Source organism: Grus americana, chromosome 4 (genome assembly GCF_028858705.1).
Source record: "Grus americana isolate bGruAme1 chromosome 4, bGruAme1.mat, whole genome shotgun sequence".
Taxonomy (NCBI): Eukaryota; Metazoa; Chordata; class Aves; order Gruiformes; family Gruidae; genus Grus; species Grus americana.
The window spans coordinates 46,998,088-47,017,877 of NC_072855.1; the positions used below are offsets into that span (position 1 = coordinate 46,998,088).

The 19,790-nt window shown below is 36.6% G+C and overlaps 1 protein-coding gene across 1 annotated transcript in view; it reads right to left on the reverse strand.

Annotated features, from left to right (window-relative positions):
* Positions 1–853: 853 nt before the first annotated feature.
* The window catches only part of GUCY1B1 (guanylate cyclase 1 soluble subunit beta 1), a 44,316-nt gene continuing 25,379 nt past the window's right edge, over positions 854–19,790 (reverse strand). Inside the window, exons 6-14 of the mRNA XM_054824519.1 lie at positions 13,804–14,034; positions 12,277–12,393; positions 11,293–11,426; positions 10,293–10,490; positions 8,241–8,478; positions 7,276–7,416; positions 5,975–6,129; positions 5,536–5,662; positions 854–2,171 (exon numbers count right to left, since the gene is read on the reverse strand). Coding sequence (XP_054680494.1) covers positions 2,148–2,171; positions 5,536–5,662; positions 5,975–6,129; positions 7,276–7,416; positions 8,241–8,478; positions 10,293–10,490; positions 11,293–11,426; positions 12,277–12,393; positions 13,804–14,034 — 1,365 coding nt within the window. The 3' untranslated portion in view covers positions 854–2,147. The remainder of the gene's footprint in view (positions 2,172–5,535; positions 5,663–5,974; positions 6,130–7,275; positions 7,417–8,240; positions 8,479–10,292; positions 10,491–11,292; positions 11,427–12,276; positions 12,394–13,803; positions 14,035–19,790) is intronic.

The following is a 19,790-nucleotide window of genomic DNA, read 5'->3' on the forward strand; positions in this document are numbered from 1 at the left end:
GAATGTGACATTTAAGTGAAGACCAGTTTTAGAAATAAAAGTGGTTAAGTGCCTAAATCATACTGGTGTCCTTGAGATAAAAATATCTCACGTGAACACAATATATGAGCCATTATTCTAGTGCTTTAAGGAATTGGTTATGTTACAGAGTAGCTTAACACAAACTTTAATACTTTGAAATGAATAAGAAGGTAAAATATAAACTCAGAGCATTATTTGAGTTTTCTGGCATACCATCTTCCTTCAGCTTGAAGCGTAATACAGAAACTTCAGTTACTTCACAGCCATTTGAATGAATTATGTCAATGCCCAACCACGGCTATCACAAATCCCATGCCGTTTCAAGTCACCATTAAAGTTTTGGTGAGCTTGATCAACTTTAAGTGCAAATTGCTGTTACGTATCTATTAGAGCAAGGGCAATCTCTCACAAAGTGCTGGGATGCATTGCTGTCCGACAGTGAGATGATGGAAAGGAATGTATGTGGCTTCTTCTCTTCATTTCCCATTCCTAAAGCTTTGGTTGGTAATGTACATCCTGCTTAAAGTGGACGGCCAATAATTTTTATTTGTTAAATATTTTACAAGAGTTTCAAAGGAATGTATGCATTTTTGTGACCTCAGCTACTATTTTTGGAGCATTAATCTACACATTTTGAACACCACTTTAATCTGAGGACGTGAACCATTAACCAGAATGTGGGAGATTCTTGGACATTTGGAAACATTGCAACAATGACTTAATAAATTATTTAAACTTGGACTTCAAATTATGGAATGGAGAACATACTTGTTTTGTATCAAACAATGAAACGCAGCTTTCACCGAAAAGAAAATGCCAGAATTTCTATAAGTCAGTGGAAAAAATAATTTATTGCAGTTTCTTTTGCACATTAACATGAAACATTTATACATATATATTCTGTGCTGATAAGGTATACTAGATATAGACAATTTTTATACACAAAGTAATTGCACGATCCTATTTTATAATGCAAATATTCAGAAATTATCAGTCAGATAAGAACAGATATTATTCACATAAAAATGCATGGTATGTTGAAGTTATGGAAGGTCTATGCATACGAAGCCTTGTCCACTTTTACTAACTGTATCAGCTCATAAAAGACACTATGTCCCCTTACAAGCTTTATTTACATCCCTTAATTATGCCAGGATGCCTAAAAAATTATCAGGTACTCCCAAGGAATAAAATAAGATCCTTTCTGAAAATCAGAGAGACCAAAGCAAAAGGCAACCATGACAACCATGTCCCGGCAGCACACCTTTCAATTCTGGGGGCTCCATCAGAAAAGAATCAAAGCACTACAGATGGTCTAAAATTGTCCAGCAATCTATTATTAACATGACAACTTAATTTAGTTAATATAAATCATTGAGAAATACAATGCGTGAACAGCATTTCAGCAGAAGTACATTGGCAGTATCAGACAAACAACTGCCCCCTTTCAATATAGAAAATGTTTACATAGTGTCTACAAAGGGAAAATGCAGGATGGTATCAAAAGAGGAACCTTTTCCTAACCAGAAATTTACAGTGCATCAAGTGTTATTCACAAATTGAATGGGAAGCATGGCAATAGCAGAACTAAATCTGATAAATAACATTTATACAATAATTTTCATAATGCTGCTTTAGGTATTATTTTTAAAAATAGTTCTTTAGGTTCATTGTTCTGCCCAACAACTGAAGTACCTATCTTTTCAGAAATGTCACGGATTCACGTAACCACTATACTTCAGAGATGAAGATGAAGATGTGAAGCATCAGATTGAAGTGGTTAGTTGTGGCGTGCATACTACAAAATTTTATTCAATATTATCTGGTGATAGGAAGGGCCACATCACTGACGTGCAAAAATGCATATCAAAAAAAAGGAAAGCTTGAAATACATGCTCATAGCAGAGATATAACCATACCAAATATTAAGGGGAAAAAAAAATAGCAAGCGAGCCTGGAGAAAAAGGGTGAGTATGATTTCAGGAGTAGGGCAAAAGACAATGGTACTGCACATGGCAATGGGAGATATGACGTGAAGTAACATCCATAACTCAACCTTACTGCCTGGCACCCTATTTGGAGACAGTATTGCACCCTATTCAGCGTCCTCTTCCTCTTCCCTCAGCTCAGAAAGCATCTTGCTTTGTTTCCTTGAGTGCATGCAAGTAGAATTTGAGAAGTAAGGGATTTTCTTTGAAGCAACAACATGGTTGGTCAATGCAGCGACAAAATACATTTTACAACTTGCAACCAATATTAGGAAATAATAAAAACAATAAAACACAATATAGGTAATGCACGTACTTCTTTTGCATGTGTTGGATGTAGGAATGTAACAATTCCTACATTCCCTGATGAACTACCAGCTCTGACCAAGATACTTTAACTTGTTCCCATTAGTAATATGGGGACAGGGCAGAAGAGAAAGATATTTGAAGGTGGGGAATGATGGAAACTGCAGTCAGACATCTGAGGCTCTCTGCAAGCTTTAGTTTTTACAACAAATCTGTTTCTCAAGAGGGAAGCTGCAGCTGAACCTCTGCTAAAATAATTATAGTAAATATTAATCTTATAACATGCAAACAAGCAGATGCAAAATGAGTAACTGGTCACAGTTGCTTTTGTTTCATGTATATTTCTGATGCAATTCTAATTTTTGCTGTAATGGTATCATGGAAGAGAGATCTTCAATGGAAAAAAGTAAAGGAGCAGCACTCCAAACCAACAGTGATTCTTGTAAATCAGGTCATTCTCAGAAGTAAATACTGTTCATGGTGACTGATATTAGAGATGCCAACTTAGGAACCAAGTTTGAGGTATGCTGAGCTGCTCCAACCCTATCATTTTCTACAGGCCTAGCAGATAGACAGCATATTTTAAGCCTTCGTTTCACATCTCTATGCCAGCTGTAAGTATTTTGTCCTCTTTCCTCACCATATATTTATTACTGGGCTTCAGGGTAAAATATTACGCTGATAGATTTGCAAATGCTAAGCTAATCATTCTCTAAGGAATACAATGAAAAGGAGAATATATTACTAATGTGAATTTATGCTAGATTTAAAGACACTGGAGGTAGAAAACTTCACAGTAAAAGAATAATCAGCAGAAATATCTTCAGGATTATTTAAGAAATATTTTCATGTTTACTTCTATAAGCCACTTCTTGTAATATTCTGGAGTGACCTTTCAGGAAATTTACCATATAGTTTCTGAATTTATGTTAACATGCCATATTTATTGTTATGAACAGTCCCCCTGAAATTAACGGCACTGCACATGATAATACATTAGCATGTGAATGTGTTTGAAAGGTCAGAGAGAATAAGATTCTGGAAAGAAAACCAAGACTACACCCTTGTCTAAAGCAAAGCAATTACTCTAAGGTAATCAAACATAAAAAGTTGGTAATTTGATTTCTGCTTTTGGATTACAACTATTATGTACAGCCTATAAAGTGCCAGAAGTAACATGAAGAGTACCTTCACAAGACAAAGAGAAACTGCAAACAGTTTAGAAAATCTTAAAGCAGTAAAACTCAGTGCATCTTTTTGTGTATGGACAGATGAAATTGCGCAGGGAGTGAAAAAGATTTAAAAGATTAGATGATTATACTCTTTCACTTTTCAAAATCACCTCTGACAAAATGATTATCAGTTCCAATCACCACATGCATGTATCTTTATAGTATCCTATTCTCCCAAACTTACTACGATTTAGAAGAGCTACCTGTGATGGGAGAAGTCCTTCTATCTATAAGAATTACATGTATAACTGAATTTCAGAATTAACTAAAACTAACAAAAATTGGACTTTTTGAGTGTGCTTAAACTGTGAGTCTTAGGTGCTCCTGAAAATCAGACTGACAGTATTTTTCTGTCAGGTTTATTTCTGCCCCCTCATGTCCCCCACTACAAAGCTCAATTGCTAGATAATAGTATCAGCAAGTACCTCTCAGGATTAACAAAACCAACTGTTGTACAAGATCTCTAAAAGAAAATTGCAATATTTAAAATTCTAAACTATCTGAACCCTATATTCATATTAAAACACATGTGAAGCTGAAACAAGGAAAATACCCACCTGACTCAGTACCCCTATGAAATTTTATATTTAAAATTGCAATGTGCCCTGCTACAAAGGATAGGACATAATTTATAATCAGAAAAAAGTGAAAGGTGTTTAATTAAAATATATTTTAAATACAACTATATATTTGAAAGAATGGTAGCCTTGTGAAATTATAGTTAATCTTCATATAGAATAAAAATAGAAAAGTATTATCAAAAGTGGCACCCAGAATATTATCATAAAGTAATATATACTAAAATACAGACTTCAGCAGAGTTAAAGTACAAGCTCTCCCCTGAAGTTCAATATGGCAGGTTAATATGGGAGTTACAATTAAAAAGTCAGTATTCATATACTTAGGTGCCAGTGGTAATAAATCTGGATTAGATATCCTTGAGAGCCCAAACAGGTTAACAGCTGAAACTTCATTTTCAGAAGCATATGAGTATTCAGACGTGTAATTAATTTCCTGTGACTTACAAGAACTATTTCAGACAAGGTAACTGATGACTTTCATTATTTTATTCAAGTGTATTTTTAAGATGAGATTAGTTTAAAACTCTTTCTTTTTGTATTACTTCAGGACAATATTCAAGCTACGTAAATTACTTTTATCCTTTTTCTCCCTGTTGGTAATGGATGGGATGTATGCATCTGCTCAGCTATGGCAAATCAGCTGGCATACTGTAACCTGATTAAGTGTCTAAGTTTGTAGCACACTTATGAATATATATCTCATTGGTTTTTAATGAGATTTTGGTTAATACATGGCCAGACTTCTGAAATTGAGGCATAAACTTAAAGACTACTCAGTGCTTGAAATGCTTTACCCTATATCACTTCGAGAAGAGGATTCAGGCTCATATGTCATTAGAAGAAATAGTTTTCAGCCTGTATTATTTCTAAAGCAAGACCTCTATCATGCAACAGTCTCTGAACAAGCAGATCCATCTGGGGTTAACAGACCACCACACATATCAGGTGTGAACCTGCCTGCAAGTAGGTGCTGGACTGTTGCCTAAGTATTTGAAGGCACATTTATGCACTCATTGTAAGAAAATAAATGATGAATTTTGAAGTGCTGATAACCAGACATGTCAGCTAAACAGAAATGGACATTATGCTGCAAAATCTAGTACAGTGGAGAAATCTGTAAGAGGAGGGAGATATAAATATTTAAACACTTGGCATTCCCTCAAGGACTTTTTAAAATACAAAAGTATTCTTTCAGGGACTGCACAAACTGCAAAGACAAATAATGAAGGACTTTAATGTGCTGTCAAGATAGTAAACGCATTAATGAAATACTGTTGTACAAAACTCTTCATTTTTTCTAGGGAACATTTAGTTTTGGCAAATGCAAATGGATCTCAGTGGTTTAGATTAAATTTGTCATGTTTATGCCTTGTTTAAAAAAAATAATTACACTCTGGTTAGTCATACCTCTGTCTCTGTACTCTTTCTGGACAAAAACCAAACCTGCATTGGTTCTTTTTTACCCTTCATAGAAACCGGACCCCTGTACTCCAGGTGGAACTGAGGGTCTGAATTTTCTGGTGTCATAAGACACCTGAAATTGAAAGAGAAAACATGTAAATGTATGTACTATGCATGCACGCCACACACTATATAAAATATTAAACATGCCACAGATATGCGATCAAATTAACAAGAGTCAAATCTATCTCTAGATCATTATTATATTTGCATACCAATAACATATCATAATGCAGTCTGCCACATAGTTTCATGAGAACTTATGTACTTAAACAATGTGTTGCAGGAGTCCTGTAACTTTCAACTCCAAAGACACTTTGACGTCATGCTGACAAATTGATTTCTTTTAAGATATCAACACCAATAAAAATACTGCATCACTCACCTGTAAGTATATTCAGAGACATTGATCCTTCCCTTTTCTCCAGTAGTTTCTGTTCTGCTTGTTAGATTGACAGTATTTCCAAAGAGACAGTAACGTGGCATCCTTTGGCCTATGACACCTGTGACTACCTCACCAGTATGGATTCCTATTGTTATCTTTAGAGAGAAAAAATAAAGTTTGAATATTCAAAATCAATGTAACTAATCTGATGCTTCTGACTAAATACAGGTATTATGCCATTTCTGTCTACTAGAGTTTATTTTTTCAGTGTGCCACTCCTGCTTCTTCAAAGCCTTGCATTTTGTGTTTTGTGTCACTTTTCTTTATTGTAGTGCAGTGTCATGGCTCTGCCTCCCACATGAAAGGACAAACTCCGTATTTTTCCAGCATGCACCATGCCATGCTGCTATTACATACTGTGAAATTAAAATAAGTGGGAAGAGAGGCATACTCTGAAGGTCTGTGTTTAATGAGTGCTCAGAAGATGCAGAAATGGATGGTGTAGGTCAAGAAAAAAAGATGTTTCTCAGAGGAAACATCATGGTATTTTGCATTTAAAAACTCAAGAGATAGGACAGGGGTTTGGAGAAGCTCATTCTTATAGCATGTTACAGTCATTGTAAAGCCTCAAATCAAACCTTCTCACTTTGCTTAGTGACAAAGTACACAGATCTAGGCTAGGTGTTAAATCAATAACATCATGTAAATAGAAACATTCATCACACTCATTACTTATTTTGCTCTCACAGCCTTCTGATGAGGACAGGTCAATGCAGCCTCCCCAGATCTGTATTAATGCCACAACATCTTCATAAAATCCCACAATGAGTGAACTTTCACTAATATACATTGTTGCCAGCAATCATTGCCGTAACTGCCTATGGAACTGTACTTTTCTTTTTAATGCAATAGTTTCTCATGCTGACGTGAGGATCTGAAGCATGATCAAAAATATCAGTGAGGGAATATTATTGTTCTCTTCATTGAGATGAAGAAGACTCAACGAATTGTATTTGATGCGCAGTAAGAATATGTTGATTAGATTGAAATGATCAGAAAACAGACATAAATGATACAGACTTAAATTAGTCCTTTAAAAAGGTTAAGCACAATAATTACATTTTAAGGTCTGGGAAACACACGTCACGTCTACATGTGCCTCTTCATATGATTTGTAGATATCAGTCTCAAAATCTAACAACAAAGCTTGCATGGACTGGGACTTGAGCATTGCCATGTTTCAAAGCATTATCATCATATCAAAGAATGGGCTCTTCATTCAAGCCCACACAATTACTAACCTGTACAGGCTCACCATCAACTTGAACTTGGCCTGCTATTTCCATCATATCCAATGCCAGGTGGCAGATAGATCGTGCATGATGAATGCAAGGCTCCGGTAGACCACTCACTGTCATATACTTGTCTCCAACTGTCTCCACCTATCAAGATATATATTTTTCAATTACTTTATTATTGTGTGCATCCTTCAAGATTGTTTGTCCTTTCAAAGTTTCCCTTCACTTTCATTCAAACAATCCTAATTCCCATCATCTATGCTTGTTATTGAAGAGAATGTATTATATGCCCACAACGTAACAAATTAAAATGACACTGTGATTGTGTGAACTTGAGCCTCTCTTTTGGGGTCTTCTGAATTTCTGTAGAAACTGAGCACTACGTTTGTTTTGACTCACACCCTCAATTCACTTGGTACAGGACATAAAATTGATTTCTAGTAAAAGCTAGGAATGAATCTTATACATATAAATGCACAAGCATACGCATGTACGTGGGATATATCTATCTATCTCTACCTATCTACCTGCTACCAGCCGCAACTGCAACTACACCTCATTCCTAATGAAGGAATGAAATTCATATTGAATAACTGAAAAATAAGTTATAATTTACAACCAGGAGACCCAGGTATATGACTGAAAAACTTAAAGCACAGGGTCAGCAGAACCACAAACTGCTTGTAGAAGTGTTCACATCTACTAAATGTGGAAGTAGATTTATATATCCACCTAATGGATAACTGTACAGAAATCCTGCTGAGAACTAAGCCTTTTATGTTCCTTCATACATTTAGAGATAAACAACATACTCTTCTTTAGCTATGTAGTACCAGGTAACACAGTTCAAAGACTGAGAACATAACTATTTTTTTTTAAAGCCTAAAATCCAAAGGATGGAAAAGAGTGACACGATAGTAAATTACTGAAAAGTCACAGATTAAATACTTTGAAAATCTTCTGCTTACCTTATAAACAAATGGATTCCTTCGTGAATCAGTCAGAATATCAAATCTTGTGTAAAGGTCATTTAAAAGATTAACAATCTTCATGGCTCCCTCTCCAGAGGCATGTTTACTACAGAAGGCATTGAATCCAACAATGCCACTGAAAAGAATGGTCACATTGTCATACCGCTTAGCTGGAACAGGACGCTTGTGTCTCAGCTCATTTGCCACTGATGGTGGTAGAACAGAGTACAGTAATCTAAACGTGTAAGAAAAGAAAGGCACAAGCAAAACAGAAAGAATGTGGAGAAAGGTCTTTACATCAGCACTCTTCAAATATTAACTTAGTACCTCCCATAGGGTTTATAACATACTTGCATCATCAAAGAGCAACATAAAAGATGTTTACTGAAGAATATGCTATTTGGGAAACAGGAACTGATCTACATCAGCATACCTAAAGCCATGACATTCAAACACACATTAATACATCTAAATTACCAACAGAGTGAGGCATATATTACTAATTCTTATGACATGATCTGTTAATAGTGTCTTGGATCATTTTTGCTTATTGCTTAAGCATTTCTGCCATATCCTCAGCTCATATAATCTGGTTTTACTCACAGAGCCATAAAAACTACAAAAAAGGCCATGAAGAGATCAAACAGTTTTCCACTTTGATCAATTCATGCATTGCTAAATGCTTCCTCTTCTGTTGAGAATGCTGCTTTTAGGGTTTATTGCATGTTCTATAATTAATAGTCTAAACAATATTAGCACTTGTTCATATTACAAATTATGCAAATAAAATCCAAATCACAAAGGGAGAGCTTCACCCTACTCTCATGTGTATTCCTTCAACTTTCTAACTGCCTTCTTAAGGTGTATTTCCCTCCTCCCACAGCTAAGTGGGCAAGCTGAAGATCTGTGACTTTTTCACAAATCTTGAGCATCATTTTGCACACAGCATCCTGCACAAACCCTCATTAGTTGCATTTTTGGCAAGTTCACTACTGCATGAGTTATAATCAGTGAATACTGTTGGCACATGATGTAGTAACCGACACTGTTCCAGCGGCTGCCAAGGCGGCTAGAATTCCTGAAGATAAAATGAATTTATAAAGCAAGTCAAAAGGAACGAATAGAAAAAATATTTTTTAGGCTTCTTTTCTCTCTGACTCTTCGATCCACCCTTTTCAAGTCTTTTTACAATAATCTCCATTACACTACTACAGAAAAAGAATATCTGTCAATAAAATTCATAGCACAAAAAATGTTAATTCTACTAGTAAACAAGTACAATCAACAAGAAATTCTATTACAGAGATGGGAACTATGTTTTTTAAACAAGAGTCAGCCATCAACCCCACACTGCTTGTCACACAAACTTTTCTTTGATTTACCTGCCAGTAGTCCTTGAACTGAGCTGCCAATTTGAGGCCCAATACATTCACTTTATTATTGTTATGTACTTATATCTAGATAGCAGTATTATCTAGGTAGACCCAAATCCATTTCTACAGGTAACTATAAAATGAAATTCATAGCATTAGCCTATTGCAAAACTTCACCTTTTAGATAAGACTGCTTTCGAGGCTTATAAGATGTGTGTTCCCGTTCTATTAACCTGTGAGCGTGGCAGTCCAGAAAGACAAAGTGGTCTACAGCTGGTATTTGACAGAACTCTGTCAAATAGTAGCATTTGGGCATTCATCAAATACATCTTGGCCACAGGGACTGCATGTAAGAAAGTTTGCAAAACTGCTGTTTTAGGTAATTCACAATGCAAAAAGGATTGTCAGTTCACTTCACATAACTTTCCCTGTCAGGGCAGGAGCCATCAAAACACCTGTGCATGTAACAGCCTAGACTGCAGATGACATTTGACAATCTAAATAAAGACAAACCCTATGAGGTGTTAAAAGTAAAATGTTCTTTCTTGATTCCAAAATTATCGGCCTCGCATATCTCTCATATTCCTTCCAAGACTCTCTTACTCTTTGAAGAAGGTAGCTATAAATAATATATTGCTGTGACTGTTTCAGCTCAAAATCAAGATTTGGTTCTTACGTGTCTGTCTTTTTCTTTTCATCTTCCAGTGCACGCAGTGTGTGCTGCAGTCTGTCGGTGAGGATCTCAAGCTCTTGAGTCAGTTTATATTCCTCTCTGAACTGCTCTCCCAAAAGAACCAGATCACGGGTAGCATCATGCAATGGAATATCACTCAGATATAAACCTCTTCTGGTTAAATCATCCAAGTTCATCACACTGCAATGTGAAGAAATGTCTAATAATATGGGTACAATTAAACTTGCCAAAGGAGCATTTAAAAGTCAAATGAACAGCAGAGGCTGCTGAAAAAACAGAAGAAAGATTATGCTTGTGATGAGCTGTACAACACATCCCTTCTACGAAATACCTTATTTGTGTTCATTCATGTTAACACAACGATTTTTGCATTTAAATACAGAATTCTCATTGATGAGTTCCATGAATATATCAAATGTACATACTTCAGTACGTAAATAAAAGCAAGATTATGTTAAGGTAGCTTCTTCCCTTTCTGTCTTCATCCACCCTCTTCCTTTTACACAGGAGAGTAACGTATCATAACTGCAATCTGATGTGTTAGTTCAACATGCTTTTAGCTAAAGAAGCCCTCCATTCAATCCCCCATTCCAACCACTACCTTATAATCATCACTGCTCTATTACATTAAAACTACTGCAAAAATATATGAATCCACATAGGAAACCAAATCATTTTGACATTTCTTAGCACTCTCAGAGTAAGAAACAAAGGACAAAACTTGCCAAAAATCATGGAATCTGAGAAATTCCCATTTGCACAAAATGGGCCAGAGCATCCCAATGTTTATATTGAATTATTTAATAATCAGTCAAGTTCCGATGTTTAAATGCTCCTCCCTCTTTTAGTGTAAACACATCAAAATCAATGAAATCAGTACTTGGACCAATTAATCTCTGTAGTACCACTATCATAAGTGTTCTTAAAATTAGTAATTGTAAAATGAAAATCAATATTATAGAACTCTTAAGGTTTAAAGTACCTTGGCGAACAAAGAAAGAGAATGCTGTCTGCTTCCGGCAAGTAGATCATTTGCCCTTTCAGGCGTAAGCAGCTGATTTCTGTGCCAGTCAGTTCATCTTCACACTCCAGCTTTTCCACATCCAACAGCCCCTCCTGGTGATGAAAAGTCACAATTATATAAGGGCAATGGTACGTGTGTTACACACCAGGCCACGTACATAAATGCCTTCACTGTGAAGGCAGTCAGAATGATTGGAACAGAGTTACAGCCTACATTAAAACCCAATTAATTTCTCATTTGAATACCATACACTATGCATATTTTAATACCATTATTTGCTACCTCAAAGATATAAAGCATGGTATCTTTCTTTACATTCATGTTCACAACTTCTTGCTTTCTTCTGTGTCATTTCTTAACAATAGTTTGACAAAAGTACTGCCTATTCTATAAAGTTGTATCTCTGCCTGGGAGCATCTCTAAGAAACCTTGTTGGTTTCTTTCAGGTACAGTTTTCTATAAATAAACAGGCTCCTTGACATTACTATGTCAAGTGCTACTCTGCATGCTGCATTTGTTCATATCACCCGCCTCCTCTCCTGTCCTCCCTAGAGAAAAGGACACAGAACTGTGTATGAACATATGAGCCCAAGCAAGAAGACATTTCATATTTGTCTCCCATATTGTTATGAAGCAAAAGTAAATGTAATTGCCTTTTTACAGTTACTTTGGTACAATGCCACATAATGGGTTGGCCCCTTGCAAAGAAAGCATCAGACACAAAGTATATGTACTTCATCATTCCTATAAAGCATTCTACTTAAGTAAGAGCTACACATGAATTCACACCTGTGACTTTTTCTTGGCTCAAGACTCAAAAGGGACTGAGAGTACTACTGTGCAAAGAATTTTCTCTGAAGACTTCTGAGCTTTCAGGACTTCTTCTTATCTCTCCAAAGCATACTTACTTAAAGAAAAGCCAGGTGAATATTCTCTAGTTACCTTTGTCCTCAGTACAAAGACTGTATTAATATGTGAGAGGATCCCATGGAAACTAATGTCAATATGAGGCCGGACCAAGGAGAAAACTGACAACAGACTGCAATTTCCTGGCTGCAGCTAGAATAAAAAAGAAGATTGTTATGCTTTATAATAAAAATATACATGGTAATTATATTCAATTTGCTTAGATAACAATACTGAATGGAAGAAAATATGTAATTTATGCATTTCTCCACAAGGGTTTTAAAATACGGGTTTTATATTAGAAGTATATTGACTTCAAAGTGCAATTCTAGTCTGCAAAATGACTTTGTAAAATTGTGTTAGACTATCACATTCATTATCTGGCAAACTATTCCCACTCTACAGTAAAAAAATACTTTCCAGTATTTTCCTCCTAAGTGACCTCCTTCAAACTGCCTTTTCAATAAGCTGTTCTCTAAAGCATCAACTCTGATAATAAGGATTCTGATAGCCATCCTCAGTCGGCTGAATAGTTAGTTATAGCTGTTCAGTGACAGCCCTTGGGAAAAACCTGGCAGAGCTACTTACAAAGCTCTTCTTTCAAATTTTTCTGCAAAATTGAGACAAATCACCAAAAACAAATTGCAGGAAAAAGCAAACAGCATAAAATTGCATTTTAAAAGTATGTAAATGATTCAAAAACAACATAGTATGTGCAACATTAGGCCTACATAATTGTAAAGATCGTTTGATGTTTTCATCATCTTACCTTTTGCTTCCCTCATATTACTGCTTTTCCCTGTTGCTTATTTTTAGAAACACTGTCAGCTCTTTCAGGCAAGAACTGAGGTATCCTATTCATACACAGAATACATAACATTAAATGGACCTCTGAGTACTCTTTTACTGTAAATAACCAGAAGAAATTGTAGCAGCTGCATTCAGTTCAGAACACACACGTATATACATATCACAAAGTTTGGCTCATCTTAGTTAGTACTGCTGCTTTTGATGCACAAGCCAAGAAAGTATACTACAACTTCTGTTATTCTGCTCTTCAGTTATTGTGCATCTGACAGCTTAAGTATCTGAAGGCATTACTGTCAAGTAATATATATGGACTATGTACCTGCTGCTACACTATACAGTAGTATGAGCAAGACCATTTTTTGAACTTCAGGCCAAGTTGCACTGACTGTCTCACATCCACTTTAAAGAGCTATCTGCCACTTTCATAGCAAATGTACCTAGGAGTGAGCTACGATAAAGGATCAGGTATCAAGCCAATACCTAAATTGTGGGGGTGATAAGGTTTTCTCTCCTCAAGCTTATTCTCTTACTGCACACTGACATGATCATAAGGAACAAAGCTGTTGTAGAATTAGGGCTTATTTCTCAGTTCTTTTTCACAGAGCAGCACAATGTAGTAAATATTATACAGTTACACAGGAATGCTGTTTAGATTGAGAATCTTGAATCTATTCTATTCATCTTCAAAATAAACCTGTGATGCATCTAGCATTAGGAATCTCTATGATTATTCATGCATGAGAATCATCTAACCTGTGGAAGGACTCTGTATATAGCATTGCCACACTGTGTGACCACCAGATCTCTGTCAAATATGATGTGGAAAGGAAAGGCCTTGCAGAAAGTATAGGGACTGATGCGAGACTCTTGGGTACCATTTTCTTCAAATCTGTCAAGGTCTTCATAGTAGTCCTCTTCTTTAGACTCTTTTTCTTCAATTAAAAACTGAATGTGGTCACATTCCTCATTTCTCTGTTGAATAACCTAGAAAAATGAAGGAAAAATGAAAAACTAAAACTCTGCTACTCGTGAATAACTGGAATGCTACTATGAAGACTAGGAATACATTTAGAGCAGAAAGATGAATTCAGGCATGATAGTTGCATCTTGAAAAATATTGTATTCTAATAAGTATTTCTGATTTTAGAGAGTCTTTATAATTCCAGGTGAATAATTACACCTTTGCTGAGCTACAGTTGCTCTCTGCATGAACAACGTGTTGAAGATCACTCAAACACAATTTATAAAGCCTGAGTGAAAGGCACATCCTGAAATCAGGGGTCCAGGCTCAGGTTATGCTTGCTTTTATTGGTACATGCCAGAAAACAGGACTCTTCCCTCCTCTGAATGAACATGTGGCAAATCAGATCACTTGAATCCTCAAGCTGTTTGCACACACGCAACAGCAAACAGTGCTGACCAGAGGATAGGCATGTCACAGTCAGCCAGAAGAATGGTGGATGGAGCAGATGTTTGCATATACAGTCCTTACACATTCAAGCAGTGATGACTGCAAGATCAGGACCAACAGATAAAACTAAAAGCAATGACTACCTTCTCCAAGCTGCATTCCATACTAAATGAAATCACAGCAAAACCAGTCATCTAGGTCAGTCAAATCTCAAATAAGTGTCTTGAATATAGCATTTCACACTAGTAATTTCACTCAAAGTTAGTAAAAAATATGAAATTAATAGGGATTATTTTGTTTTCAGTGAAAGTCATGTATTGCAGTATAATTAAAGCTAATAACTAATACAATAACATAATTTACCTTGAGAGGCCAAATTCACCTTTTCTCAAGCCTAATTAGATTTAATGACTGGAACAGAACAATTCTATTTACACAGTATTGTTTAGTGGCAACTTTCTGGAACATTTTGCACCTGATTCTACTTTCATGTTGAGTCTGATCCTAAAGCAAAAAAGACTTCTTAAAATCTAATGCATCCTGATTCTGCCCTTCACACATAGTCTAACCACAGAGATTAACAGTTACAATATGGAAACAGAACAGATATGCACAAACACTGCAGTTGATCCCTAAGATGTTTAGTTTATTAAAAATTTCTCCTCCACAACTGTCAGCCATGCTAGCTGGTGGGTTGGGGAGTACTGAGTCCTTTATTTGTTCCTATACAAATGGAGCACTGTAAAACAACAAAACAATATTTTATTGCTAAATTATGCTTAATTTAAGAAGGTAATGTTCCTTGATCTGCTATTTGACTATTCATTTAAAGGAAAGAGAGGCTTTTCTGGAGGACAGTTCAGAGCAGGAGCCTGATTTAGGTGCTCTATACCATGTGCTGCATAAGTTTTCTCTTTGTATTGCATATGTAAATAACTTAAAGAAAGATCAGCCTACTAAATTTACCACCTAATGTATGTACCTAATGCTGGATGCATGAACAAGTTCAAATGTTAATGATGATAAAACCTAATTTCTTCAAGAAACTGTGTTGGTAATCCATATGGCAATGTGTGGCAAAGAGAAGTGGGAAATTATGAGCTAATAAGAGGTAAACATCGGAAACAGTATGTGGTGGTCATTTGAGGAAAACAAGTTATGTGCGTTTTTCTAGGAAAATGGAACATAGGAGACGGGAGACCTAGTTTTCCTCTGAATTCAGGGTTTAAAGTTTCTCCATGTCTTCCTCTTCTTTTAAACCATTATCCCTGAAATTGTGAGAGACCGTGGCCATACTGAGGACTGATAGAATGCAGTTACAGTCTTAATTCTTACTTTCTATCACTCATACACACTCCCACAGGTTTTATTTTATTATTACTATTATTGTGTCCAGGGATAGCTGAGGTCATACAGAGTAACCTTTTTCATATTGTGTAGAATTATCACTAGAATTGATCTATGCTTCCAGATCATTTCCAGTCTTGGATCTTACTTCAAAGAGTTGCTCTTGCCACAACTGGGGAAAAAAATGCATACTTTGGGTGAAAAGCTTCTTCATTTGGCAAAGCAGTCCTAAAGTTCATTTTTAAAGATCTAATAATTTTTAAGTAAATGTTTATATTAACAGCACATAACCTTCCAGAGATCTTGATATTACCACCTGATGACCATCTTAGTCACTTGCATACTAGTATTCTGTTACCAGCCTGCACCTGAATTTATAGGTTTTTTCCTGCTACCATGCAGCACCTAATGGATTTTTCATAACTGCCCTTTTTTTCCATTTATTAGAAATGAATGATGCATCAATAAACAAAACTCAAGTGTTGGTTAAATAAAAAACAACCAACCAACCTATAAAAATAGAACTGCTACATGCTTCAAGACGTCTAGCTAAGTTTGAGACACGATCCTCCAACCCTCTACAGATCCTACAAGCTTACACAGTGATGAATCAGTCATCACACACGATGTGCTATTTAGCTAACCTTTACAGATTAGAACTGTGTCAGTAACAGTGCAAAGCTGCAAATTTCCCAGGCACCTTCAAGTTCATTTGCAACACTATTTTTGACCAGACTCCAGGACACCTAGAAATGCTTGCTGTACTACATGCATCACATTAGTGCAGCAAATGAACAACAGGCAAAACACATGGAAATGTGTCAGCCCTGCAAGACAGCCACTGTGCCAGCCGCAGACTCATGGTGAACCTGATATGCTGTGGACATGGTTGGTTTACTGAATTTGATTCTGGTCATCCATGCACAGACCCTTATTAACAGAAGCTACAATCATACCCATCTCCAGGCTAAGAAAGCTACTGAGTCATCCTTAAATAACTTCCCATTGGATATGTAATTTCACAATGTCTTTTCTGCTCACATCATTTATGTGCTATCTAATCTTTCTATCTCATGATTTCATCCACCTTGTCAGCAAGTTTAAAATGAGCACTTCTGTCCATTAACACAATATGTTAAATTCTGTCCCTTCACCCTTGTACCTACAGATCCAACGTAATTGACCAGGTATTTATCTGGCATAAAGACCTGCCCTAGATACTCTGCGGTAAGCTTAACTAGAATAGAATTTATCTATTGTTTCATTCTGCAAGCAAAGTTTGCAAGCCACAGAATTTCAGTATCATTTAAATATTGTTGAAGAAGCCTCTGTTAAATGCTTGACAAATGAAAGTTCAGTGACAGAAGCAACAAAGCCAGGAATCAAGTCTAATTCTTCCTCCCCCTGCGGTCTTAGCTGGTGAAGTGACATCAGTTCACCACGTCTAAGAGCTCAGTCACCATAGTAACTGCAGTTAAAAACTGAAGGGAAAAATCACTCTCCTGGTTTCAAAGAGAATATATAACATCTAGCTGCTAACCTGCCTGTGCTTTCCAGAAGATGTATCTTCAGAGTTTCTCCTTGCTTAGCCAAGTGAAAAGTCACACTAATATTTCAGGGAAGGACAATTCAGAGCAGTTATTTTAAAATAACTTTGTGGTTTAATATACCTGGGGAGCTTCACACAAGATATTAAATCAAGCAGTATCACTGTGATACACGAGGTATAACGAACACATGCTATCTGTTAAACTTTCACTGATGTATCTACAAGACAAGACTCAATTCTATAGATACGAGCATGTCCCCAAGATAAACTTGTACCTCAGCATGAGGGAGGGACAGAATGTCCTTGGACAGGGATCTTTTTCCATCAGTGTAAAGATTAATACAAAGTCAGGTTTTTGCCATTTAAAGGTCAATACAGGATGAAATTCTTGATCTCTTCTGATCAAAGCTGACTGTGCAATGCTACTTGACAAATGTCACTGCAGCTGTTTCAGGGCGATCCTGAGGCAAAGCAGTTCACTGTGGAAATAGTACCACTCCTAGCTTTGCACACCCAAAGTTAAAACTGTGGGAACGTCTCCACCTGGCAGCTGGTTTCAAAGCAGATTGTCTCACTGCACGGAACCTCCGAGCCAGGAGCCAGTGAAGTTTCTAGCTGCCCTTGTGTCAGAATTAGAGGCTGATCATGCTCCATGATTGACTTATCTTCATACACAGCTAGCATTTTAATGTGTGGATCAGTACTGCTTGTCCTCCATGACAAGTACCTCCGTAGTTTCTAGGTCAGCTCTCCAGCTGGTCGCATTCTAGCTTTGTTTTTTATATTGCCATTAGTACTGAGACAATCTGAAATTATCATCTTGTCAAGGATTTCCCCATGTCTTTTCTCATTTTATATTGTAAACCACCTTCCCTGTGTAAAAGAAAGATTTTGATAGTCTGATCTCAGATAATAACAGAACTGCAGAAGTCTGTTTTCCCAACAGATTTTTGGGCTTTGTAGGACTGTACAACATTCTTCATTGACCCATACTATTTGTAGCCTTGAGGGAATCCCTGTCCTGACTTCACCTTCACAGGTCACCCTCATTTATACATAAACAACCTCTGACAAGTGAAGCAAGAGAAGGCATAGCCAGAAGGCTGCTAACAGAGATCTCATGCCAAAGCTGGTCACCAGCACCATGAAGATTTTTAGTTTTATACTGAGACTGGCAGAACCTAAATATTCTTAGCACGTTCTCACAGTCAGCAATACCTCTTGGGACAATACCTGCTGCAAAAATTATATAGTCTTAGCTCCATTTAGCTAAAAATTGATTACCATATCAGGGAAGATAAGGCGAATTGGATTTGAACTAATTAATCGATTAATGTCAACTTAGGCTTTCCTGAACTATTCAACTGGAATTGTGAATCCAAGTTCAAAACAAATTGCCTTCCCTTCAGTGCTAATAGAGTTTAACAGAGACAAACTGAGACCTTTTTTTATTTTTTCTTGCCTTCAGCATACACGTACCCTAGGTGTTAAAAGAAAAGCCACATTTCCTGCAGGACACCGTTCTGGAAAAAGGAAGCCCTACTGTATTTCAGAAGAACATGTGTGTGTGTATATATATGTGTGTATATATAAAATAGTTCTGTGTGAAACTGCAGAAAGGTGATAAAATTAAACATTTTTTCTATTTAGCTATTTCTCCGCCCAAAGAAACAATTTAGGACAAAACAAGAACAATATGTTTTCCTCAATATTTACTTTTCCTCTTGTGATCACGATATTCCTTACGTTTTCTCTGCAGGTGGAGGGAGGTGATCCTTCCCTTCTACTCAGCACTGGAGAGCCCACACCTGGAGTGCTGTGCCCAGTTGTGGGTTCCTCAGTACAAGACAGACGTGGAGCTACTGGAGACAGTCCAGCGAAGGGCCACTAAGATGATTAAGGCACTGGAGGATCTCTCATAAAAGGAAAGGTTTCAGTTTAGAGGTAATACTAATTTTTAAGCACCTACGTGCTTTTGGCTCAGACGGTCTGCAAGAATGGTTTGGATTTAACTTAAACTTTGTGCTCACTTACAAAAGGTTTAACCAATACTATTAAATTTCTGTTTAATTACAGTACAACAACAAAGTTTCCAGAAAAACCTGACACAGTCAAATGAAAATGAGAAGTAAATTTATAATCAACATTTAAAGCTGTATGCAACATGTATTATTTGTGAGAAGTCCTAGATGGGTATCAGTACTGTTGTATACAATCTTCTCAACAAAGTAACAGACTGAGAACACAGTTTGTCAAAAGTTTGTTCAGGTAGCTGCTTTGCACAATCCAGATTTCTCCTCTGCCCACTGATCATTTTTGTCTCTGCATGACCCCTCGATTATGCTGGCAGAACTCCCTCTGATAGACAGAACACCAAAACACATAAAGGAACAGATGTGGGTAAAAATAACCCAGAAAAAAACACCTATTTTG